The following is a 26,963-nucleotide window of genomic DNA, read 5'->3' on the forward strand; positions in this document are numbered from 1 at the left end:
AGAATGAAGTGAAGCAGAGTCTGAGGCATTCTCAAACCCCCAGGGGCTCATAGCTGCAGGGGGTTCTAGAAAGTTTGTGAATGAAATATTAAATTAAATTCAATAAAATTAGCGCTGTTAATTTAATGTGTTAATTTAATGCATTAACTAAAAATAATGAAATAAAAAAACCCTGAATTAATCACGCCCTGACCATTATGCAAATCCCATAAAAAGGGATTTTTTTTTTTCACTAATGGAGCAATTCAAGTAATGAAGAACCATTTTCATACCACCACTAGCACCAACACGCCTCACACTACTGAGAGCAGACAGAGCTATTCTCACAGGATGCACACTTGGATTCCAAAACAGTTGGAGAGAGTGCAGAATGAAACCACAAAGAGAATGATATAGAAAACAGAGGTCACACAACTCATTTTTCAAAGTTGCACTTGACACCCCATCATAAAAACCAATTACAAACTGGATTGCACACTGTGGCTTATGTTCAATCATATTAAAATAAAAATGTATGTTTTGGATATTCATAAATTTACTCTGCCACAATAATGTTGTTTGAACTTTTATCTTTATTTTCTCAGGAAATATTGTTTCATTATATGCAATCTATTGTGTTAATAAAAAACAAAAAAACAAACAAACAAACAAACAAAAAAAAACTGATTGACAGCACTACAAAGATGTTCTATTTGATATTATTATATTTTTAATTTCATACATTTTTAGGACTATAAATCAATTACATGATCTTACCACTAGTTATCAAACAAATTATGGAAATTGAAAAAGTGGATAATGGTGATGAAATATGATTAAATATTGATGCTGTAGATATAAATGTGTTGATGTGCCGTACAAAAGCAACTGAGCGATAAAGACAAAATGTTGTAGGAATGCATAAGGAAGAAGAGCAAATTGATTAAATACATCTATTTTGCTGATAAAAAAGGGTTGGGAACCCCTGGAGTAAAGGACAGAATGTTAATGAAAGATGATTAGAAGCAACTACAAATGAACCTGCTTGAAAAAAGCTACAGGAGCCATTTTATCTTCTTTGACCATGGCTTACAATAAATTAAAGATCTTACATCCACACCCTCATGCAATTATCCAAGAGATTAGCGACATTTCTAGCCAAAACTGACATGACATGTCACGAGGCGGGGATGAGGCAATGCTTTAGCTACTCAACAGTGATTCCTGTACTCCATTTCCCAAAAGATCAAATTACCTGTGAAGGCATCAATAGTAGCTGCAGAGCTCTGTTGCCTGCCTCTCTGTGCTGCAACTGTAATGGTGTACTCAGTGCCCGGCTCTAGATCTGTCAGTGTGGTGGTGTTGACGTCCTTGGGCGCCGTCAGCTCAGTTGTGACTCCAGTGGAGGAAGTGTAGGTCACCCTATAGTGATCAATAGGCCCCTGCACTGTGCCCCACAACAGGGTGATGGTGTTGTCTGTGGAGGCTGTGACTGTCAAATCCAAGGGGACATCCAGACCTAACAATCAGAGTACACTGTGGCTGTTTCAGGGTTTGCAATGGGAATATTAAGCTGTGTGCTTCAGTAAACCTTATCACAAACATTTTATATCAGTTCCACCGGCAAAAACAGGTTTGTACAGAGTCGGCAGCAGGAATACAAACTCCATGCAATTGAAAATAAAATTATTTCACTGTGATCTGGCAACGGAAGGCCTATAATCTTATCCCTTACTTGTTCTGGCATTCATCGTTGCTGGGGTGCTTTGGTTGGCACCAAGAACGGCTGAAATCCCTATGCCATACTCTGTGCCAGGCAGTAAATCTATAGAGGAGAGGAAGTAAAATAGTAAAAGATGGACAGTGATTTAAATAAAAAGAGCAATACATTATGCACATAAGCAATATATTTTGCTGTCAGTTTTTGGTAAATATAGATTTGAGGGCGCTCACAATTAGTTCTCATTATGTATGTGTTTGAAACATCTTGATGCGACTTGCACGTAGAGGTAAGACACAAAGAATTTATTTTCAATACTTATTATAAGAAATGTTGCTTACTTGCACAAAAGCTGTTAAAAAAGCAAAAAAAGTCTGTATAGCAAATTTGAAAGACTGATGCACTTAAAATACACCTAAACTCATTATAATGACAAAGCAATATACATAAATTATATATTGTTATATTTAAAATGTTAGGATTAATGCGAATGTGTGATGGCATGCTGTTTGATTATAAATAAAATAATTTAAAAGTTTTTTCATTATAACTTTCAGTTTTGAAGCAACAATTGTATTTAAAGCATTTTCAAGCATTTTTTTATATTTGAAATTTGAATTTTTTTATTGAAAAGGTTACAAATTACAAATGGAATTTACAAGAAACAATGGTCACACTTTATTTTAAGGTCCATTTCTTGCTATTAACAAACCATTAACTATGACTTTTGCCTCAATAAACTCCCAATTTACTGCTTATTGATTTACTATTATTGATAGTAAGGTAGTTGTTAAATTTAAGTATTGGGTAGGATTAAGGATGTAGAATATGGTCATGCAGAATATGTGTTTTATAGCTACTAATAAACAGCCAATATGTTAACAATAGGCATGATAATAAGCAACTAGTTAATAGCTAGATTTGGTCCCTATTCTAAAGTATTACTAAAGTATTCCTATACTAAAATATTACAATTTTATTATAAATAAAACTATTTCACCAATTACTGGTTTCATATCCTACAGTATATAATATCTGAACGCTGGTTATGTCAGACACAATAATATATTATTTAAAAACTGTATAGAATATTTCAGTACAATAAAACAAAATGTTGGGTTTGAGTTTACCAGCGAGAGTAGTTTTGGTGGTGGCGCCATCGTTGCGTGGGACAATGACTTTGTCATACTGATCACCAGCCAGTGTGCTGTAAACCACCCTGTAGCCTTCTACATCTGCCTCACTATTGTCCCATTCCAGCTCCAGGCTAGTGGAAGTTTTCGACAGCACTCTCAGGTTCTTTGGTGCATCAATTTCTAAAAAAAACAAAAAGACACAATCGATAATGTACAAGTCACTTAGCTGGATAACAGAAGTTGGATTATCAAGTTGCATTTCTGGAATCAAATATAAATGTTTACTTCTGTGAATCAGACCTACTCCACACTTAAAGATGTCAGTATAGCTAAAATAAATAATGTGAAAACTAAAATCAAAAGTGAATGGTGAATGATAATTTACACAGTCATATCTGCTTTACTTCACCTGTGGTAAACTCTGTAGAAATGGCTCCACTCTCAGTGCCATTCCAGACTCCACTGACTGCTACTTCATATGTTGATCCAGGCCTCAGGACTTGGAGGGAGTACTGGCTCAGAGTAGGCTGGAGGCGAAAGGTGGTCTTTGGTCCGTCCACCCCTACCAGCCCATATCGTAATATAATCTGGTCCACTTTAGCCTTGGGTGGGCTCCATTCCACAAAGGCAACCGTGTCTGAGATATCTCGTACAATAAGCTGTGTTGGCCCATCGATCACTGATGGAAAAACATAAGACAACATCATGAATATGAGAAAATTCAGAGCTTCTCAATATGCTAGAAGGGTTTTCAACCATGAGTCTGAGGACCCTGGGTGCCCATACAAACACTCCAGGTGGTCCATGGAGAAGATATAGAAAACATTCAAAATTTTATATAAAATATAAATGCAGTTACTAAAAGTGATACTGAAAAAAATTTGCAAAGGGAGAAGGTCCTTGGCTCTGTAAAGGTTTAATACCCTTAATATAGAATTAATAGAAGTTTCTCTAACACGGTAACAGCGGCATAAGAAATTCTGTTTTGAGTAATTTGTGCTTAAGTGTGTATATTTGATGATTTGAGTTTCATATCTGAAAAAAAGGACAGTCTGGATGAATAAATCCTGTGATTACTGATGGACATAAAAACATCCCTTTTTGTACCATTAAATACAAATGAAGATAAAACACAAATGAAATAAAATATGTGAATTTGCTTGAAGCGTATTTGTCCACAGAAAAACATAGCCCTGAGCTATAGACCTAACAGGTCTTAGTGCATTCAGAGTGAAAAGTACCCACAAAAATTATTTAGTTTGCTATATTTTATCTACTGTATCATTAGAATTTCACCAAGGTAATGGTGCAGGGTCAAAAAGTGTTGGCAAATATATTTAAAAAAAGAAAGTGCAATGTTGTGGGAATGTGTGGAACCTGATAACGCTGAATTTGCAAGTTAAGCTTGAACTTTAAATATAGTGAACTGTGACTGTGTCTGATTTAAAAGGTGAGGTGTGTAATTTATGTGGCACAAGAAGTACCAGAGGAAATTGCAAAAATAACTCCCCCTCCCAAAACAGGAACTCATTGTAATGCCTGCCTCCATCTACTATTATGGCTGCTCAGTTCAGCTTGGCTACCTACTGAAATTTTGATAACATACATTGTTTCTTGAAAAAAAGCTACTTTGTCAGAAAATTGGTAACATCAGAATGCATAGAATGGCTGTCAGTTGAGCAAGATGTTTTTATGGTTTTGTTACAGCTCATGCTAGGCAGCCAAACACTAAATCTAGGGACAAATTCACCTTTTTAAGCCAGAAGTTGAATTACTCGAAACAAACAATGTTTGAAAACTTAGAGCCACAGTGCTTACCTCAAGTCTTATTAACTGGAAATATATATTAATATTGAAAATGACACACTTCACCTTTAAGTTATCCCTGGTTTCAAGTACAGTACATGAGAAGGTGTCAATAATATTCGCCAGCAGGCAGTCCCACTGCAAACCCACACTCAAGCGACTGAATCAAGAGGCCATGCTGAGCCTCCAACAGGCTCTTTTAATAAGACGCTAACTGACTGTGTGAATAATTAACCTGCTTCTTTATATAGGGCAACATGACCATCTGCCTCAGAAACGGGTATTGTGAAGGAAGATGAATATCTCTGGTATTTCTGACCTCAAGAGTTCAGCTCATCTCCAACCTCGACCTCATTCTGCTGTGATATGCAAAATGCTACTAATTGGACCAGGTGAGACTGCGCTGAATCCCATGTATACCTTTCTTAAAATGTGCCTACAGCATATACTGCACATGATGCCATTGTGACTCCCTAAAGAGTATTACAACTACATAATGTGACCCGTTAATCAAACACGAGGGTTTCGAAGGAACCCCAAGTAAATGAGGAAATTATGTCACCTCAGGTTCATGGGAATATTTACTTTAAATTCTCTGAACAGCTTATTCAGTCCACAAGGGTGATTTCTTGGTTTTATTCAAGGCACACCAGCACAGACTAATTTTTAAGTCTAGGCACACCAGAGACCAGGCAGTAGATTACTGTTTATTTTTCCCCGAAAATGTTGTATTTTAGCGCTTAAGCATAATTACTGTGAAGCAAACTCATGAGGCGCCAAGCGCACGCTTAGCGAAAGCTCGTCTTCCCGGGCTTTCTCCGGGGATAGATAAATCTTTGCACACATAAATAATTAAGTGACATCAAATTTGTCTTTCTTTATCCAATAAGTTATCTGCAGTGGACGCGTGAAATATTAATGAGCTTGCATGCATAATTAATGCCTCTTTAATTATGCTCGACAGTGAAGCCCGTAGAAATTAATGGCGTTTTCACAACAGACATGCAATTTCAATTGTCCAGGAAAAGTTCAATTGAATCTAATCCTCCTGTCTGTAAGTGACAGAAGAAGAATTCTTGGGTGAAGTTTACATTAAGTGCATAATTGCTGGCAGACTCACCCATTCATCATAGTGACATTTTCCATTAGCTGAAGCAATGTGATACCTCCTTGCAGTTTATGCCTTCCCAGCCCAGCTCGGCCCCTCTCACATGCCATTTGAAAGCTCTGTTTACACACCTTCCTTCGTGAGTGCACTGTATCACTGGCTGTGTGTTTTTCTGCATGTCTTGTCAGACACATTTGCAATAGCGTTTCGTTCTGACAACACACTGTCAGCAGACTAACAGTAAAATGACTGTATTCGTAGTATAGTTTGAAGGTGAGCCCTCTGTTCAGCCTCACTGCTGCACTACTAATTTCAGCACCAAGGACAGGGGAAAAACAACAGGACATGGCAGATGGGTGGAGGAAATCACTGCTCAAGCCACTTCCAACTTGTCAGCTCCATCTACAAAAGAGACACTAGTGACTCAGCTGGCTGAGTAACCTGAAGGGAAAAACACTTCACATTGTTCGCTCTTTCATCTTCTCAGCACACACAAAGCAACTGTAAACTAGATCTCCCTGCACTGTGCATCCGCCCGAGGAGCATTTGTTTGCTTTGCAAACTTTTATGTCTCCATCAATGATGAAACATTCTGTTCTGCCATTCCACACTAAGAGTATCTATACTGTCTATCACAAAACTTGCTTGCTTAGTGAGCATAGTGGAGCACTTTTGCTGAACACAAAGAAAGATATTCTGAGGAATGTGGGAAACAGCAGTTCTGGGGCACCATTGACTTCCATAGTATTTTTTTTTTCCTACTATGGAAGTCAATGGTGCCCCAAAACAGTCTGGTTACAAACTTCCTTCAAAATATCTTCCTTTGTGTTCAGCAGAACAAAGACATTCATACAGCTTTGGAACCACTTGAGGGTGAGTAAATGATGACAGAATTTTCATTTTTGGGTGAACTATCCCTTTAAGACTGGTTTTGTGGTCCAGGGTCACATATAATATAAAACATATAATAATAACACACTGAGTGTCATTTGGATATTGTTTCAGTTTGCAAAAGTTGAATATAATGTAATATAAAATGATATAATATACATAGAAACATTTGCAAATAAGTAAAAAAACATATTGGGAAATTGTATCAGTAATGTATCAGTATTGTGGACAAGAGGTGTCTAGTATTGCTTTTTCAATATCATATTGGAACACAATGGTAAATTTGTAGACAGATGACAGACCTTGTTCCTAGATAATTAATTACCATACAAATGCATTAGTTTTGTCACTGTGAAGCCATGCAAATGGTCTTCAAGTTCCTCAGAAACAATTACTGAACAAAAGGCTTAAGTTGCACAATAGAAACTTACACAGAACTTATTGACTAAAGGTGCAATATACTGACATTGTAGGGGTAATGAGAAAATGCATGTATTGGGACGCACAAACCACTCTAGGTAGGTCATTATAAATCAAAGACATATACAGCAAGTTCAAGGAAACACGATTGAGTTATCGGAGAATGAAACAGCGAGGCATGGGTGTTGCTATAGATCTGCTGGTACAGCATGGTGCTAACAATGCCAAGGTCATGAATTTGATTCCCATTCCCACACATACACAAAGCGTAATACTTGAATGCACTGCAAAATGCTTGGAATAAAAGTCTGTCAAATGCATAAATGTAATGTAAATGAGTGAGAGGCGTACGTGTGATAACGGTTGCAGTAACAGGCTGGCTCCTTCCTTGGTCTTTCAAGGCCACCAGGTTGACAGTGTATTCTTCCCCAGGCCGCAGCCCTGTCTGGTGGAATGACGTGATGGTACTGGGTAGTTGTGCTGTCATCCCTCCATCATTGTCCTTTGACATGCACAAGACACAAACACATACGAAAATATCACATTTCACAATTCTGGCATCAGAGTGCAGGCAGGCATGCAGGAACAAACAGTACACCGCTCGAATCAACAGAGATTGTTTTCAGGAGGCAGTCGGCTGTGTAAAAAAAGAAGCTGCTGGAATTTCAGCATAGATGCATTTCGCCAGATGTTTGATGTATTGAATCAAGCCTTGTTTTTTCCACAACTCGCTTAGCAGAGCACTTTGTGAGTTTGATGCATCGCACCCCACAAGACATCAACTAACCTCCCCTGGAACGCTTATGAAATCAAGCAATATCAAAGTGCGAGAGGGTTTCTGAAGATGTGACTTCTAAAAAGCCTCTTTCCTTTTGTTCTTTGCCATTGACTCGGTGAACGCACACTTGTCCCTGCCCTCACATCCATTATGATATTGTGGACAATCAGTATGGCTCTTACGCTTTGCAGGATTAAATGCGCAGAGGATAGGACTTCCACTTCTAATATGATTTCCCCAGTGGCTTACTAGAGTTGGCTCTCATGCACAGTACTCTTAGCAGACCCTCTTACCGATGGAAGATGGAAGTACACCATGATCCCCCGCCCTCAACCGTCAGCTTCTTTGTATTCACTTCCTATTCTCCCGAAAGAGGCTTTTTACTTTGTTTCCAATGTATTTTCTTCTTTTAGTCCAAAAATGAAGGATTTATGAAACTCACTTTAATAAATTATACATAAATTTGGTGAGAGCTAAAAGAGTGGGATGAGACCCAGACTTCCCAGCATAGGACAGAAACTGCACTCTTCAAGGGGTCCTAAAATGTGTGGCTTTTACCCAGCTAAGCTCTCAAAACTGTCTGCAAATAGATTTGCCATCTCCTGGCTGAAGGAAATCCTTTGTGTGAACCATTTAAGCAAACCATAATCCTCACTTTACCAGTTTCCATTACACACAAGCACACCTCTGATATGTCTTTTGTTGGAGGGTATGAGTGTGTTTACAGATTCAATGGCTGGGTCTTAATAGTAACGCTACAACCAAACGAAATAAACAACGCCTCAGGGGCTCTGATGGGTATTTGTTATTATACATAGGGAGAGATGTTTCACCTCGATGGGAAATGACAGGTATGTTGCACAGGAGACATGCTGTTTTGCATACAGTGATGTCTCCCACAGCTATTTCATAATGAGGCACTGAGCACAAGCTCCACATTTTGCTGGCATGCAGGTGCTGGACGTTTTTCTTCTTCCTGTGAGGGTGCAGAATGCACATGCTGAAAATGTTTTGTCCTTTCTCCAGATGGAACATTTGAAAGGGGATTAGTGAGAACATCTCTGCCTGGATGTATTGTGTTTCTGCCATGATGCAGAATAATTCTCTTTCAAACAAGGGCAGATTGACATTTATCATGCGAGAGGCACCTGTCAGAATCCGAATCATCTTTGGCTTCAAAAAGCATTCATTTATCAGCTGTGCACAGATGTCTCTGAAAACCTTACATTGCAGTTTTCTTGTTTATTGTTGCGGAAATACAATGTGGCGGATGTTGAAGTCCACAACTGCTACCAGATTCCAGAACCTTAGTGTTGTTATGCCAGAAGCTACGGCAGGGGCAGAATCAAATGAAGTGTGACCTTCTAAGGAAAGCCTTACCTTGGGAATGAAGCTTATTTCCCAACCATCAAACATGTAGTCTAAGGGTTGCCACTGAACCTCCACGGATGTCTCCATGATGGATTTGAAGAGTAAACCGTCTGGATTTGAGAGATCTAAAAGGTACAGATTGATGCATTATTGGCCTCCGTCCTGTGTGTGTTCAATAAATCAACATTTTTCTCAGCCAAGGTGGATCTTTACTCTCTGCTTTTAGCTCTGTAAAAATAGAGCGGTGGATAAAGAGAGGTTCACTTTGCGGACATATGCAGGATTATTTTAGCTTTCCCAGATATTTTAAACATGCAATGCATCTTAAATCAGCTTACATGTATTGTATAAAGGATGCAGTCGGGAAACCCAAAGAATAGAAGTCAGGAAATAGCATTACAGTCATTTCACAGTGCACACAAGTGAACCTCCAACCTTTTCAGTGTCAACAATAGTAAGAGCCTCCAGAGGACTTGAAAATAATATAATGGAAACAATATAATAAAACACTATCTCTGCTGGAAGTGTTCTGCTGCGTCTATGTATATGATGACATAGAAAGGTTTGTAAGGAAGTGATAATGTACCATCATACAATAAATAGTACTAAATTAATTCTGACAGTAGTCTCTGTCCCTCTCCTTCTCACTAACCTACCTACACTACTGTTCGAATATATAATACTGTTTCTAAAAAATATTAAGCAGCATAACCTTTTTCAACATTGATAACAATAAGCAGCATTTTAGAGTAATTTCCAAAGGATCATGTGACACTGAAGACCAGAGTACTGCCATCACAGGAATACATTACTTTATATAATGTAGAAAAATAGAACAGAGTTATTGTAAATTGTTTTCACAAAGATTTCACAATATTACTGTTTTTACTGTATCTGTCTTTTTTCTCTTTATTTACTTCCTTGCTTTCTCTCGCTCTATTTATTCCTTCCTTGCGAAATATTTTCCCATTGATAACTGGACAGGATTTTGGCTATTGCAAGCATATCCTTCAATTGCAGAAAATTGGCAATAATGTTCAACATTAGTCTTATCTTTGTTACATTACAGAAATGATGGCTCCACTAGTTGAATATCTTAGAAGTCTAAGCAAATCCTCGATGCCTGCCAGATGCCACATGCAAATAGCAATTTCTTTCAAATTCATTAAGTTCCAATTATCTTTATTATCTCTGAATTACCTGCAAAAATGTAAGAGACAGAAGGCCAGTCAGTATTGCTTTATGATTGTCTGTAGAATGCCCAACTGGCTTTTCACAAATAATGGAATGTTTGTTATGATGTGTTCTATTCTAGGCTGAGGCATTTTGCTCAAGGCTGACAGGCAGTGACTGTATACGAAAGGCCCTCTAGCATTTTGCCAATCTGGCACTGCTACTCACCAGGTGGTGGGTGTCTAATCATATACTGTTGGCAAAGACAGCCAGTTGTTCCTCTGAAGAACTAACATGAGGTATGTGTGTGTGTGCAAATGGGACTGTGAATCAGTGTGTAATCTCTCATCCAGGTCTATTAAACCTGGGTCATGCTTGGGTAACAATGATGCACTTACAATGAAAATGTCATATTTAAGATCTTTGCAAAACACCTCAGACGTTTCAATTGAAAAATAGCCTTATCTGACCAAAACACAATGCTATTTGAATAAATGAGCTCTCAGGAGAAAAGTGTACTCACAGGTGGAGACTAAGGTGTTCATTGGGGCACTTATGATGCTGTTGATCACAGCGTACACATTGATGTTGTACTCCAGACCCGGCTCCAACCCTTTGATGGTGGTGTTGGTAACATTTCCTGGGACTCTGATCTCTAGTTGGACTCCACCAGGGGTTGTGGGGGCGTAAGTGATGAGATAGTCTGTCAGGATCACAGGCCCCTCCCATTCCAGATCAATGGTGTTCTCTGACACCCCCCAAACTTGCAGATTCATAGGCGGTGACACTGTGTATAAAAAGGCAGATGATATCACATGAATATGAATTATTCTGATCAAAAAGCAATCATTCTGAGGAGATGGTATGGAACATTTCTGATGTGATCTAACGCAAATCACGCGGCGAGCATTTTACAACTTTTCTTCACAGATTTTTAATAGACAGACAGAGAGACAGACAGACAGAGAGACAGACAGAACGGACGACAGAACGGACGACAGACAGACAGACAGACAGACAGACAGACAGACAGACAGACAGACAGACAGACAGACAGACAGACAGACAGACAGACAGATAGATAGATAGATAGATAGATAGATAGATAGATAGATAGATAGATAGATAGATAGATAGATAGATAGATAGATAGATAGATAGATAGATAGATAGATAGATAGATAGATAGATAGATAGATAGATAGATAGATAGACTGTGTTTGGTATTTCGCCTTCGGCCCAGTGTTTAATTTTGTTCGGTTTTGATTTCAGCCAAGAATTTTAATATACGGATAGGCAGACAGACAGTCCGTTCTGATTAACTCCTGTATTTAAATTCATATGTCTGTGAGCATGCATGTGTGTGTGTGTGTGTGTGTGTTTGTGTGCGTGTGTATGTGTTTGTGTGTGTGTCATTGTGTCTAGGGTTGGGGAAGGAAGCATACAACTGCAATAGTATCATAATAGATTGACAACAGATATAAGTAGAGTAAAATAAATAATAAATTATAAAAATCAATTAATAAAGACAAATAATAATAATAATATTAATAATAGAGACAACAAATGTTATTAGCAACAATAACCATAATAATATTAATCATAATGATAATAATAATAATAATAATGATGATGATTTCATCAAAACTGGGATGGATGGATGGATGGATGGATGGATAGATGGATAGATAGATAGATATATGGTTGTTCCAAGCCACATCTAGTATTATCTGACAATGATGTTCTGGTATGTAGTGAACTTGAAAAAGTTAGAAAATGTAGCTACTTATAAAACGAGTTCAGAGAATCCCATTTGGGCTACCAAAGAGACTAAAAACAACCCTGGTCTCCGGAACACATGAGACTTCTTCCTGATACTGGGCTCATAGGAGTAGCTATAAGTGTCCCACAGGGAATTGCTAAGGACTTGAGAAAGCAATTCAGCTCCTTCCACACGAACAGGACAGACTGGCGTTCCTTCTGGTCCCCCTCTACAACAGACCCCTCAAAATATAGAAAAAAGTGCAGAGTGCATACTAAACAAAATTTATCACTCTAGCATCTGTGTTTTTCACCCATATCTAGCTGCCAAGCTCCCCTTTTTATTTTCAAGGAGGAACAAGAGTCCAGGAAGCGGAGCAGATACAGTCTTAGACAAAAAGGGAGCAAAGGTCTTTCAGATGCATCGGGTGCTTCTCAGTTTCCACGTCTCACAAGAAAGTCTTATCACTTACAAACTTGTAAGCTGACATCAGTTATTTGAAAAGTCTTTCTACTGCAAATATATATATATATAATATATATATATATATATCAAATTTTGTGAATATTTTTTAAAATTTCATTCAGCAAAGCAGCACAAATTCTAACAGCAATTTCTCAGTCCATTCAAACTGGATTCATTCTCAGATTTGTACGTGCATTAGTATTGGCAGCCCTGCTTGTCTAGATTATCGATTGCCATGTACTAAAGCAACAATATGTCAGCTAACAGTCTTTCAGAATAGCTTAAAGATTATGTTTTGGCAAAGTGTGTAGAGTATAATTTGCTATTACTTATTTCATGATTACTTTTGTTGAATTATAGTAGAAAGACTTGTTAAAAGCAAGTCTTTGCCCCCATCGCTACCTGTTTACAAAATACCTTTTGCTTACATTTTTATCGGCCTAATTAAACAAGAAAATTGGATAGAGTAACCGAAAGAAAAGCTATATCCTAATTCATTCCCTTGATAATATGACGACCTAAGAGAGCAGAGAATCTTCAGAAGCTGTGTGGAGAGTAATAATTGAGCAGACACTCGCTGTATTCCACCACCTTTCGCATACAACACCCCACTATTTTCTCCTAATTGCAATGAAATAAGCAATTTTGCCTCCATTCAGTCTTGCAGAAAATGAGAGGGAGAGAACTGGGCTGGTAATATGATTTGCCCTTCCCTCTCCCACTCGTGAGATGACAGCTGTCTTCAGCGATGTGGGGTTTCGCCAGCCTTTTCCACGAACTAGCTGTGAACCGGAGTAAGCGTGATGGATAAATTGCTTCGGCCTGGTTAATTTGACACATCTTCCCCAGTGAATGTGACTTTTGACAAATGAATGGTGTTACACTGTGAGTTGTCACCAATTTTACAGCCATGACTGCAGGAGCGTAATGTGGGGTTTAGCATCTGTCGTGTGTGGCAGTAACTGGGGAATCGGTTACTCTTCTTCCCAGAGAGGATTTATATTGGAAAGAAAACATACCAGTTGCACATCACTTAATAAAGTGGCTTGTTTATCTGCAATTGGCTTAAACACTTCGAGAGAGAATATGCTATGAAAATTATGTTCATATTTTCTCAAACAAGCTTTTGTTATAGCTTAATTTCTTCTTTGATGGATTTTAAATGCTAAAAGAACACCAAGCGAGTCAGACATTAAATATTCACTTGCAATATATAAAGCAAAATGTGTGAATTATCTAGCACAAACTCATTTTCTTGGGTAATGGTTAAGTGCATCTACTGTGCCAAAATAGCAAGCTGTAATAATGATAAAACAATGAAAAAATGGTACTGTAAATGCTAACTGTCTTTAACTCCATGTAATGTATATACTGTAAATAGATTTAAAATATATTAAAATATTTTAGATTTAACAGAACAATACGTAATTTAGCTGCAAATTGTAATGAATATATACTAAAAATGTTTAAAATATGTATATAAATGTAAAAAATATAATAAAATTCCTTTCTTGCATCCTAAGTATGTTACAAATACATTTATATATTTATGAACCTAATAAAAATACCTTGCAATTGTACTTTTAGTATACTGAACTGGTATACTTAAAGTCTGCTAAATTAGAACAACTTATTTTGTGCACTTTAATTGTGGGGAAGTAGTGATGAAGTCCAACTAAATATAGAATTAAGTATATTTGATTGTGCTAAAGTGGAAATTGCAATTATACTTCAGGTACACTTTAAATATCTTGCATTAAAGACAGATATTATTCAAAGATCATACTCATCAATAGTGACATTAAAACATATTTTAGGCTTGATATTAAGAAATGTGCACTGTGCACAAGTGGTAGTCCAAATAAAGTTTAATTATAATTTTTATATCAAGTCTCAAGCAATTTGTCAGTAGTTATGTTAATAGATTTGAATTATACTTAGTATGAATAAATGTATTTCAAATATATAACTTTTTTACTAGAGTATTCAATGCATTTCTCATTTAACATAATAATTACTTTATCTTTTGGGGGGTAATTTCTCAGCCAAAATTGATGTGCGATTAATATGCCATTATTTAGATTAATTTGCACATCATGTAATTGATTAGATTAAAAAAAGCAATAACTTGACAGCCCTAGAAACAACTCTAAAATATACAGGGAATAAATGTCTGAAACTTTTGTCTACAAATTTTCTGGCAACAAGAACTACAAGAGTGTTTTTAGACATTGAACACTGACCTGAAGCGCAGTCATCTCCTGTATATCCCTCTTGACAGGCACAGAAACCATCCTTACACACCCCTTTCTGGCTGCAGTTATTAGCACAGAAGATGAGAGAGCAGTCTTCCCCCAGGAAGCCGGGTCGGCACTGGCAGGTTCCGTTCACACAGGTTCCTTGATCTGAGCAGTCGTTCAGACATCTGCCCAGCGAGCAGTCCTCTCCAGCAAAGGCTTCCTCACAAACACACTCGCCATCAATGCACAACCCCCTGTCAGAGCAATCACCTGGACATCGAGGCTCAGAGCAATTCTCACCGCCAAAGTTACGGTCGCATACACACTCGCCTTCGATGCAAATGCCCTGGCTGGAGCAGTCATCTGGGCAGTGGGGTTCAGAGCAGTTCTTGCCAATCCATCCTTCTTCACAAACACACCCACAAATCTCCATGCTGAACGTGCCATGGCCACACTGAGGGACGAAGTCCAAGCGACCTAAGATTGAACAAATATGTTGAAGTTAATTAAAGAAATGAACATGTCTGTCATCATTTATTTGATAACCCACATTGTTCAAACTATCTTCTTTCGTGTTCAGCAGAAGAAAGAAATTCATACAGGTTTGGAACAACTTGAGGGTGAGTAAATGACAAAATTTTCATTTTTGGGTTAACTATCCCTTTAAGTATATAACACTTAAATTATTGACTGTTTTTCACACAAGGCTATCATTGTGTTCTGAAATAATTCATACCACTTTTATCATAATTTTATAGTGCTTTTTTTTGGTCATCTTGGTCCTTACTCAGTATCCTGGACACTCTTTTAGACATATCTTTAAAAATGACTGCATTTCCCTCAGAGGAAACCAAGTCAAACAGAATTGGAACAAAAGGTTGGTAAGTAAATAATGACAGAATTCACACTGGGTGAGATATTCACTAAGCATGCATAAACATTGTTTTCTCAAATACACAATCATATACATACATTCTGCTCACATATTATTGTAGCCAAGTTTGTGCTGATTACAGTGTTATTAAACTTTAGCCACTAATATGTTTATATGCAACTGAAAAAAAGCACAAATGTCAGGGCATGTCAAAACTTCTTCAGGGCCCCAAAACACCCTCGGACCCCAGAGGGTTCATTTCTATCAGGTTGGGCTAAAATTAACCTTACGTAAAAAATAGAAAATAAATAAATAATAATTCTGAGGCAATATCTTGCAATCTTATTAGCTCCAGCACATGTAGCCTGGTTTGATTCAGCAAACAGAGGACTTATCAAAGGCTTGAGGGGAAGACCTCTCCAGCAGCAGTGCTGTAATTAATCTAGTTCACAATCTAACCTCATTTGTATAGCTTAATATGACTTTCCCTTTACTACTGCAGTGTTTCAGCTGTTTTTAGCTGCCCTGGAGGGGCTCCACAGCCAAGGTTTGCAGGTGTGAATCCACTCGAGTGCCCCTTTGAGACGTTAAACAAGCACAACACTACCACCGTCCACAGTTCTGTTGTCCCTATGGGTCAATGCACAATATAGTCTCTACTTCACTTAGCACCGCAGTCACATCATAACCGACAGAAGGACCAGGATGCACTTTTGTTTCATCCATTGGGTACAATGAGCCAAAAGCCACTTGAAATGGATTCAAGATTAAAAAAGATGAGTTTGATTAATCCATTATAAAACATCAAGGGGCGGTAGATACACAGTCTGCATATAATACATCCATGCTATTTGATTATGAATATTTATCTACAGCAGGACATATTAACTCTTTCATACAAGATGAAAAAGGATCCATGGGTGAGACAACTATCACAGGATAACACAGTATAATACAAAGAAAAAGTAGAAACTGTTTTCTGAGTTCCAGTGAATGGTTCTTAGATAATACTTCACTAATTCAGTGCTATTTGAGTCTGACTAAGAAGCAAGTTTTTTAATTAAAATTAGTCAGTTAAAAATTTTTAAGCTTAACTTATTGTTAACAGTTTTAGATTAAAGAGAAGAGAAAGAGAAAGTGATTTTCTCTTTTTATTGTCAATCTTGCTGATTAATATCCTCTATTTACCCATTTTGTACGTATATGTAATCCAAAGGCATATGATAAATGAAATTAATTCACAACTATTCAAAGATTTGGGGTTGGTTGTTTTTGTTTTTGAAAGACTATGCTCATCAAGGCTGCATTTATTTGATCAAAATACAGAAAAAATAAATGTTTTCTTATTTTAATATATTATAATATGAAATGTATTCCCGTGATGGAAAAACTGCAATTTCTGTAGTCATTATTCCAGTCTTCAATGTCAATTTTCAATTATTTTTAGTAAAGCATACAAATAGCTTTAGCAAAGCATGTGTTGTACATACACATAGGTACAATAAGGAGCAACAACTAAATAAATAAAAAATTAAGTAAAATACATTGACAAAATCATTCATGGTTTTGTCTGATCTCACCCTAAAGTAATATATTTAAAATACATTTATTTCATACTAAGTATAATTCAAATCTACCATATACTGACATATCGCTCAAGAGTTATACTGCATACAAGTTATAATAAAACTTTATTTGGATACTACTTGTGCACAATGCACATTTCTTATTATATTAAGCCTAAAATGGGTTTTAATGTCACTACTGATGAGGATAGTATTATCTTTGAATACTATCTGTCTTTAAATGCAAGATATTTAAAGTTTACCTGAAGTGTACTTACAATAGTTTCTTTTTAGGACAATCAAATATACTTCAGTATATCTTTAGTTGAACTTCAGCACTAATTCCGCACAATTAAAGTGCATTACGTAGTACGTACAAAATTAGTCCAGTTCCAGACTTTAAGTGTACCAGTTTAGTATACTAAAAGTACAAATGAGGGGTATTTTTATTAAGTACATAAATATGTAAATGTATTTGTAGTATACTTAGTATGAAATAAATGTATTTCAAATAAAGTTTAGTATATTTATTTTTCACTAGGGCATCCTTGGCTGAAATGAGTTTGAAATACTTGGTTTAAACTGCTTGAACATTTTTAACTAATCTTGTTTTTTGGATCATTGTCTGTTATATAATGAAAATACCATAACAGTAAACATGCTTGCATGAACAAATCCAGTCAGATCTCAGAAACATCACTTTTTTTATATATAATACTGCAGGATATGCAAGCAATGTGTATCCACCTCAAAATTTAAAACTTACCTATAACAGAGCTCTCTCCGCAGCAGCTGGAGCTACACTGCGCTCGAAGCAAGGACACCTCCCTCTCCAGCATCTCTATGCGGTTAGCCAGCTGTTCCATGGCTGCAGCCGCAGGACAAGCACAGGCCTGCTTTGGGATATTGATGCGATGGGTGAAGGTCACCTGGCTGTCCGAGTCCACTGTCTCTTCTGTGTACTCTGTCGGCATCTTGTCACTCCCAGCTGTACCTTTGTTTGTCCCTGGCCCTGGTACCGTGTCTAGGTCCACTGAACAGAGTGACTCTAGTGGTACATTGATGTTGTATACATGATTGAAGATCATGGCCTGGGTCTGGTTGCTAGAGGGACCCCCTCCTTCAGGAACCTGTCGCCTCACTCTTGTGGTCCTCACTAGTTTGTTGGTGGGGTTAGGAACAGCTTGAATCCCAAAGAACAGTAAAGCCAGGCTCATCATTGAACCTTGTATTGCCATGGTGCACCCCCACATCACAACTCGGGCACTAGGGCGAGATCATTAACTCCACAAATAGACCTTTGATTGGCACTGTGAACAAAAAGAGACTATTTTTAGCACTAGAAAACAGGAAAGAAAATAGCAGATCTTAACAATAGCAATATTTTTACTGGCCTCAACCTCAATATATACATATTATAAATAGGCAAGCAGTTTTGTGCTAGAGTTTATAACATTACAATTAGTCTATTTAATAGCCTTTAGTAACTTTTTATTAAAAATATCTGACCACTGATTGACCAATCGGGTATTCCAGAGTCATGTAATTCATCCTACATACAATTGCAAGCATGAGAGGCGGGTGTCAATCGCACTGACAGGTTAGTCAGCCAATCACAGAAATTAAGAGAACGTGATAGGCGGGCATTATACAACTGACAGGTCATTGAGCCAATCATGACACTGCCTTCTCTCATGTGACTTTTCACCTGTATCTGGCCTGCCAGAAGTAAATGGAGACCAAAAGAGGTGCTGTCAAAACACTGACATTGTTGTAAGACAGTTATTTTTTTACAAAAAAGTTTTAAGTATTAAGTAATGCTAAAATTAGTTCAAAATACAATATAAACATTAGATTAAAGTTCCCCTATTATGGGTAATGAAAGGTTTATATTTTGGTTTTGGGAGTCCCCAATAACAGGTTGACATGCATGCAAGGTCAAAACAAAACTTTCATAGTCTTATAATATGCATTTAACCTATTTTTACCTTACTTGCTCAAGGACTCCCAATTTCCAAACAATTCGCTCAACGATTCATTTTTCCTAACCCTGCCTTTGCGTGACGCTAATCTGCGGTGATTGGTCCGATTGCTCTTATTTCCATTTCATCTTGCCTGTAATGTCTGATAAAGCAGTGTTTGTGAGTGCAGTGCTGCTTTGTGTACAGCCGTTAGCGGGGAAACCGCTATTGTACTGCTCCAAAAGTGGCACCTAGTGGCAAAGAATGAATTTGAAAAAATGTTTGAAAAATGGTTCCTTGCCAACTAACTGAAATAAAAGAAGTTTAGGTTTCAGTTGAAGCACTAAAATGACTAAAACTGTCATTTCAAAAAATGACAAAAGCACAAAATGTAATAAAACTAAAAATAAAAAAACTGGAAATATAAGAATAAAAGCTAGTAATAAATATAACAATAGTATATACATAATTCTAAAATAAAACTGTTAGACACTGTTTCATACAGTTTTGCCTGTCTGATTTTTATCCCTCAGAGAAAATGCCCTGCTGCAAAATATTATCATTTTTAGCTAGTGCTTTCAGGACTATTAAGTAATTCTTCCAATTTCATCAAATCTAGACAATGTTTTTTGGTGACATATAAATCAGCATAATTCACAAGAACAGTCTTGAGAAATCCAAATGTTTTTGGGAAGTGCAGCTCATCCAAACTGTCTCACACTGGCCACGTTTCATCAGGCCCTTTTTACTATTGAGCCCTGAACCTAATAAAGCAGAACTGTTATTGATTCCATATTTTGTGCTGAAATTATTTTCTTATAATTGTATAGACATTTAACCTATAAGCTTACCCTACAGCATGAGAAACATTTGAGTAGTTCGACTGGGAATTTTGTTGATATGGTTCATTGATTCAGTAGAGACCTATGTATGGCATTTTCTTTAAATCATCCTTAATCCCTTATCAGCTACAGAACTCAGGACAAGAGCAAACTGTAAAATGAATCACTGAGTCAGACTGACACCTGGGCTTTTGGGCTATGGACAGAGTGATAATCTCCTCTGACATTTTCTACTTTTAATGGACTGGCAGACATAGTCTTCCCTACCGAAGAAACTCTTTTTGTTGCTGCTCAATCACCTGGATAACAGTAGGAGACTTTAAAGTAAATGTATAGTGCGCTATAATTTCTTATAGGAGAAGAATTCATACGTAGAGAACAAAGCATCCATCCATCACTTCAGTCCTAATCACTCCACTTTAAACTAGCAATCTAAATGTACTTTCAGATTAATTACTAAAGTCTACTGAATATGTGTCACAAAAGAATGAATAGTTAACTATAGGCTTGTGCAGTCATATATTCCACACACTGTGACATCTTATTTCTATCTGTCGGAGCCTGGGGTGTGTCTATGCGGGTTGCTCTCGTTTTATTTGTGGCACTGGACCCTGGAGCAGGTGGCTCGTTAATTCCTAGTGGCAAACTGCACAGAAGTGGTCTGACATTACGCAGCCAATTTCACCCTCACACCTTCTATAGAAATATAGTCTGATGAAACAAAAATTCACAAATATTAGCCAAAACAATGCCAGTTGTGAAAACACAAATGCCAAATTTTTCTCACCCTTTGGTCATTCAAAATGTAAATGAGCTTGGTTCTCATCTGACCATATTTAAAGAAAGTAGCATTAGATAACTTGCTCACCAATGGATCCTCTGCAGTGAATGGGTGCCGTCAGAATGAGAGTCCAAACTGCTGATAAAAGCATAATCCACAAGTAATGCACACAACTCACAAGTCATGTAATGCTAAATTTCTCTAAATCTGTTTTGATGAACAAATAAACTGATCTACATTCTGGATGGCCTGAGGGTGAGTACATTTTTTAGCAAATTTTCATTTTGGATGAACAACTCCTTTAGCAGCCAAAAATGTCCTTTTCCCTGAAGTGTTAAGTGTTGAGAAATGTCTTTCCTGTAGTCTAGTGTCACTCTCTTTCTCTGTCTCTCTTTCTCTCATAAAGTATTGTTACATTTTTATACATGCCGCCTTCAAAGGAGAAGTCAGACCAGGTCACGCAGACAACTCTGTGTTTCTCCTGTTATAATGGGCGGATGGGAAACTTTTCTCTGACTGGAGATCTTGGCAATGCCAAGCAGCCCATAGCCTTTGAAGAGAATGAGTGCCATCACGCTGAATGACGAAGAGGCTCAATTAGGAGAGCTCTCAATTAAATACGACAGGGAAGACCATGGGGCCCTTTGACTGTGCACTTTCCCCAATATCCTAATTTATTTTTGAACAGCACATGTTTCTTGCTGGGATTTTTCTTTCAGTCACTTAATGGTTGTCCACATGGTAGAACCGCAATCAGAACTAACAGTGCAGTGAATGAAAGGAGTGAAAGGAGCGCAACAGTAAATTCTGCATCACAGGAATAAATTACACTTTAAAATATATGAAAATAGAAAACAGTTATTTTGAATATAGAAATGGGAGCAGAAGAGACATGTTTTAAAAACATTAAAAAAGTCTTACCAATCTGAGTCATTGGTAATGAAAATAAGAAAATAATTTCTTGAGTTGAAAATTTATTTAATCAATGCCAACCCTTTTGGATCCCAAAAATATAACTTCAATTCAATAAATATCACTTCAATAACTGTCTGATTCAGCTCAGCTACCAAATCTGACCTCAGAAGACTACGGAGGGTAGTCCGGACTGCTGAGCGAATCATTGTACAACCCTCCCCACTCTCCAAGAAGTGTACTCATCCAGAGTGAGCAAAAGGGCTGGTAAAATCACTCTGGACCCCTCACATCCAGCACACTCCCTATTTGAACTGTTACCGTCTGGTCGGCGCTACAGAGCTCTGAGAACCAGAACGACCAGACACAGAAACAGTTTCTTCCCTCAGGCAATCCATCTCATGAACACTTGACAATAAAACACGGAACACACAACTCTATTATTTATTCACCACTTGCTTACTTTTTTATTTATCTAATTTTTTCATTTCAAATTTGCACATATCAGACCTGTACATACATAATTGTCTATATTATATACTGTGTTTTTGCTGTTTTGTACATTGCCTATTTGGATATTTGTATATTATTCTTTATTATCTGTGTCCTGTCCTGTTGCTGTCTCTCTGTTGCATTGTGGAGCTTCTGCCACTAAAACAAATTCCTTGTATGTGTAAACATACTTGGCCAATAAAGCTCATTCTGATTCTGATAATTATAATGTATGTATTAACAAGTTAACAAAAAATAGAAAGAAATAATAATACATTGATTACTGTTGTTATTGTTAATTAAAACCATTAAAAATAATTGATGAAAAACATAACATAACATAAAGAACTTAAAAACTTAAAATAGTTAAACAAGTTGAAATACTAAAATGACTAATACTGAAATAAAAATAAAAAGGCTAAATAGAATAAAAGCCAATTCAAAATATAAACAAATACTATAATAGTATATAATTAATTGTAATGTAATACTGAAATCGACTGAAATCCTTATAGTTAAAATGTATACATTTTCCCTGGAAACGAACTACAAATCTAATATTACAGAGCCAAGCAAATAAATTCAAGATTTTTTTTTTGATCAAAGATTGGTCTGCAAATGTTCTGTTTCTAATGAATGCACGTGATGCTGTAATTATGTGAAAGAAGAATACATAGTGGAAAGAGATGTTATAACTAAGAAAAGAACAATTGCATCATTATTGCCTAAATTACACATTAAAAGCGCTGATGTAACATCCTGTAATGTATCACCCCTGTTCCTTGGCATTTAAACAGCATTATCTGCTTTGTGGTGAAGGCTCTGGAGCTGTTGTTATACTGATGATAAGCATTAACCTCCTTTAGAACTATGTTAAGCAATACAGAGAGTTGTGGCTGCCAAATATAATGGCTTTATTATTATAATTTTTGAAGAGACATAAAATTGACAAATTTAAAGAAAGATATTAAGAATGCAAAACAATTCTCATCGCTGAAAAGAGCTTCACCTTCTTTTGGTAAAATGGCTTATTCTTGTTTTTTTAAAATAAAACCACCTGCACCACCATTGAGATGATGACAAAATAATTTTAGTATTTCAAATCTCTTTCTTCCTCTTCATCGAGAGTTACATTTGACTCATAAAATTGAGACATAACAACTAAAAATATGAATTTTACCAAATACAATGTTTAGTAGCTAATGAACAACCAACCAACAATCTAACCTAAGTAACTACCAGCTGGTCTAACCAGCTTCTGGTGTTTAGATTGTTTTTTTGAACATGCTGGCCAGTCAACCAGCCAATGACCAAATTGGACGAAACAAATCCCACAAATACCAGCTTAAGCTGTATTTTCCATCAGTGCACATGCCTGAATCGAATGAAACCTTGTGATGAGATCATTTTCACCTGCAAGACACATCATTGTGACACATCACATCATTCATTCTTCAAAGAACACAAACACACCACTGATTTTAATGTCAGGGCTGACATGAATTACATGATGAGTATTACATGATATCAGATAATTATGTCTCTTATAGATGTTCTGGTGATATGACTCCAGAAATGACCGTATTTGTAATTTTCATGCAGTAAGCTGATGGATGCCCACATGTCTTCAAGGAGTGCTGGTAATTCTCCGGTGTCCTGCATGACAGTTCTCCTATGGTAAATGCTTGTTGTGTTCTTAAGCCATGATTTGTTTAGAGAGGAAGCAGAGGAATTTTAAAAAAACTGAGCGTGCACAGCAGAGCTGTGATAAAGACATGTAGCCCGCATGATGTTAGGGCATCAGGAGGTCAACAAAAGCTTTAACCTCTCGCCAAGATAACAGATGGGAATGTTTGTTGGCTTCGAATTGCATTTGGAAAAGACTTGTTGATAATGGAAAGATAGCAAGGAACATTACTGTGCACTGTTGCTTTAAGAGCTACAGTACAGTGGCAACATGATGTAAACGGTCTTTAACTGGTCTTAAAGAGTGAAAAAGCCACAATAGATGCAACTGGATAAGATAACTTTGAAACAGCTACAATGTCTGCCTGACACAGTTTTAGTCGAGAGTGAAGACTGCTGATTTTCTGAGCAAAATAACAGACACAAGGCTTCAATGAAACCCTTTTGCTTTTTTCTCAGCTTTTCAAAATTCCAAGTCTGTTTTCACATTAAAATGAGAACAAGATTTCATGATGTAAACACAAGTGTCTCTGCATCAAAGCAGAGTCAGTTTTTTTTTATCATTCATCATTTTAAGTGTATTCAGTGGCGGATCCTGGCAGACAGTTTTCAGATCAACATTCACATCTCTATCACTCACCAAATTTCTCTCTGTTCTGCTTGCGGCTTAAATTAACTGTGTACAGGCGGGTGTCTTTTTATCGGTTGCTGTCTGTTGGCACACACTGAAGTAGTCTGCGCATTAAAAAAGTGTCTTTATTTGATAAAAGTCAGTAAAAATCAAGTTAATTAAATAAAATGTGCCATTGATACATTTTATGCAGTTGCAGTTTTCCTTAGTTTATTAAAATGTATATTCCTCCAAGATTTGAACCCAAGACCTTTATCACACATATAGCAGCTCTCACTGTTGTACCAATGAGCTGTGCAATGTCACTAAGACATTTTTTAAAATAGATTAATTGTATTATTTAACTGTACATGATTAAAATGCATGCTTTCAACTGCATTGTTCATTGTTTAACTACTTTTAAGCTATTCTTATGAAGTGGTAACACTTCATGTCTGTTGGGAGACCACCAACGTGTTAGCAGATATTAACCATGCAGTCTACTAATACTCTAATGACTGGTAGCTGACATGTATTTACTTATAGTTAGTAAAATGTCAAAAGTAGACTATCAAAATAGTGTTATCACTGCTTCATAAGAGTGGCTGAACAGTAGTTGAACTTCTTTTAATCATGACTAACTTCGAATTTTACAAGCGACAGTTTCAGTGCAGTTTTCTGGTCTTAAATCTACCTTTTCCCTCATTTGACATGGTGTTTCCAGCTGACCAAAGTGTATCTGGCAGCAGGTTAGTAGAGTTCTTCCTTTATTTCAAGTTCGTCTAATCTAGTATCGCTTTGTCACGTCTGAGAGAACATGAGGAGCAGTTCCCCTAAGAGACAGCTATGCCTCATCCATCTCTTTATCCCTCTCTAGAGAGACATCTTTCTCTCTGTCTCTCTTACTTCGACATATTTTTCGCACATTGCTTCCTGTGGTTTCTTCTGCTTGCACCGGCTAGATTGACATGAAGAGATGTCTGTGTTGCCTGTACTAGGAGCTGTCCTATGACTGTGCAGGGTGAGTGTTAGCCTCAGTGAGACACAAACACAGGCGGATGGGTGGGGGTTTTGTAACCCCTATTTATGCAGGTTAATGTGCAAACACCTCGACGTGGAGACTGCTGCGCATGCTGGCCTCGGCCTGGCTCGCAAATGCCCCTGCAACAGAGCTCAGCCCCGCAACATTAGCATTCTATTCTCATTATTTCGACAGTGCCTGCCAAATTGCCTTGTCTTTCAGGATCATTGGACACTGTTCATTTCCAGCACCTGCGACCCAGCGGGTGTTACTTCACAGCCTCCTTCTCACTCGCACTCCCAGAGTTCCCAAGGCAACGTGGATTTAAGCATGTTGGGACACAATGAAAACGTGTTTAAAGAAAGTATAATGTGAAGGCCACACTCCTTTTCACCAAAAGAGCTGTCAGACGTCTACTACTTTTTATTTTCCAAGAAATAAGCATTTATTCCATTATTCAAATAAATAAGCATTTGTTATTCTATTATTAGAAATAAGCAATTGTTATTCCATGTAATTACTGAACAATCTCATGCATGACTTATTGAAACTTTAAAGAATTTTTTTTTTATTTTACTTCAAAATAAGAATATATTTATTAATAATCTTCTCTATTTTAATTGTCCCTTATTTTTTCTGTCCATTGGCTATGTTGAATTTATATTGTCATAAATAAATTATTAGTTATAGATAGGCTATTAACTAAAGATAAGGGTCAAAGGTCAAGCATGTGATGTTTGCATGCAAAATCACATGTTTAAAAATGCCTTTGAAAGATCTGTCCATCTTAATTAAAACACATAATTCAATATGTAAATTGAAACCCCCCCCCCATATTAACTATTATTTTTTTACTGAAGAACTTATCGTTTTTTGAAACTTTTGGAATCACAAAATGAGTAATTTATTTAATATATTGATATATTAATACTCCCAGTTCTGTTAATAAAAATGTTTGAAAATTTGAAAAAAAAGTATATATATTTATGATTGAAGGCCAGCATCACATCAATACTACTGATGTCTCTATTAAATTGTTTTCTCCCCTTAATATTTAACAATTGACTGTAGCCATTCAGCATTTCAGTATAACTGAGAGCTATCAATTTGAACAGTTATTAGATTTAACTTCTAATTTAAGTGAACTGAAAACAATCTTCACATGAACCCATTGTAATAAATGGCATATTTAGCTACTTGTGCCCTTCAGCAGAAATATACAGAACATGACCAAACACTAAATTCTAAATTAAATATAGGAAGAGGAACCCCTTAAAGCTATAAAAGTTATTGATTTCCTTTTTTTTCTTTTGTTCTTGGATTAATAGACATCACAGCAGCTGGTTTTTATCTTATTTGCTTGCTATTGC

The 26,963-nt window shown here is 36.8% G+C and overlaps 1 protein-coding gene across 1 annotated transcript in view; it reads right to left on the reverse strand.

Moving 5' to 3' along the window:
• Positions 1 to 19,452, reverse strand: part of LOC306846554 (tenascin-R-like) — a 45,152-nt gene extending 25,700 nt beyond the window's left edge. Inside the window, exons 1-10 of the mRNA XM_079380011.1 lie at positions 19,282 to 19,452; positions 18,055 to 18,598; positions 14,853 to 15,326; positions 10,906 to 11,169; positions 9,219 to 9,334; positions 7,412 to 7,562; positions 3,245 to 3,514; positions 2,830 to 3,015; positions 1,715 to 1,804; positions 1,235 to 1,498 (exon numbers count right to left, since the gene is read on the reverse strand). Coding sequence (XP_079236137.1) covers positions 1,235 to 1,498; positions 1,715 to 1,804; positions 2,830 to 3,015; positions 3,245 to 3,514; positions 7,412 to 7,562; positions 9,219 to 9,334; positions 10,906 to 11,169; positions 14,853 to 15,326; positions 18,055 to 18,541 — 2,302 coding nt within the window. The 5' untranslated portion in view covers positions 18,542 to 18,598; positions 19,282 to 19,452. The remainder of the gene's footprint in view (positions 1 to 1,234; positions 1,499 to 1,714; positions 1,805 to 2,829; positions 3,016 to 3,244; positions 3,515 to 7,411; positions 7,563 to 9,218; positions 9,335 to 10,905; positions 11,170 to 14,852; positions 15,327 to 18,054; positions 18,599 to 19,281) is intronic.
• Positions 19,453 to 26,963: the final 7,511 nt, after the last annotated feature.

The sequence above is a fragment of the Barbus barbus genome (assembly GCF_936440315.1).
Source record: "Barbus barbus genome assembly, chromosome: 26".
NCBI classification, from domain to species: domain Eukaryota; kingdom Metazoa; phylum Chordata; class Actinopteri; order Cypriniformes; family Cyprinidae; genus Barbus; species Barbus barbus.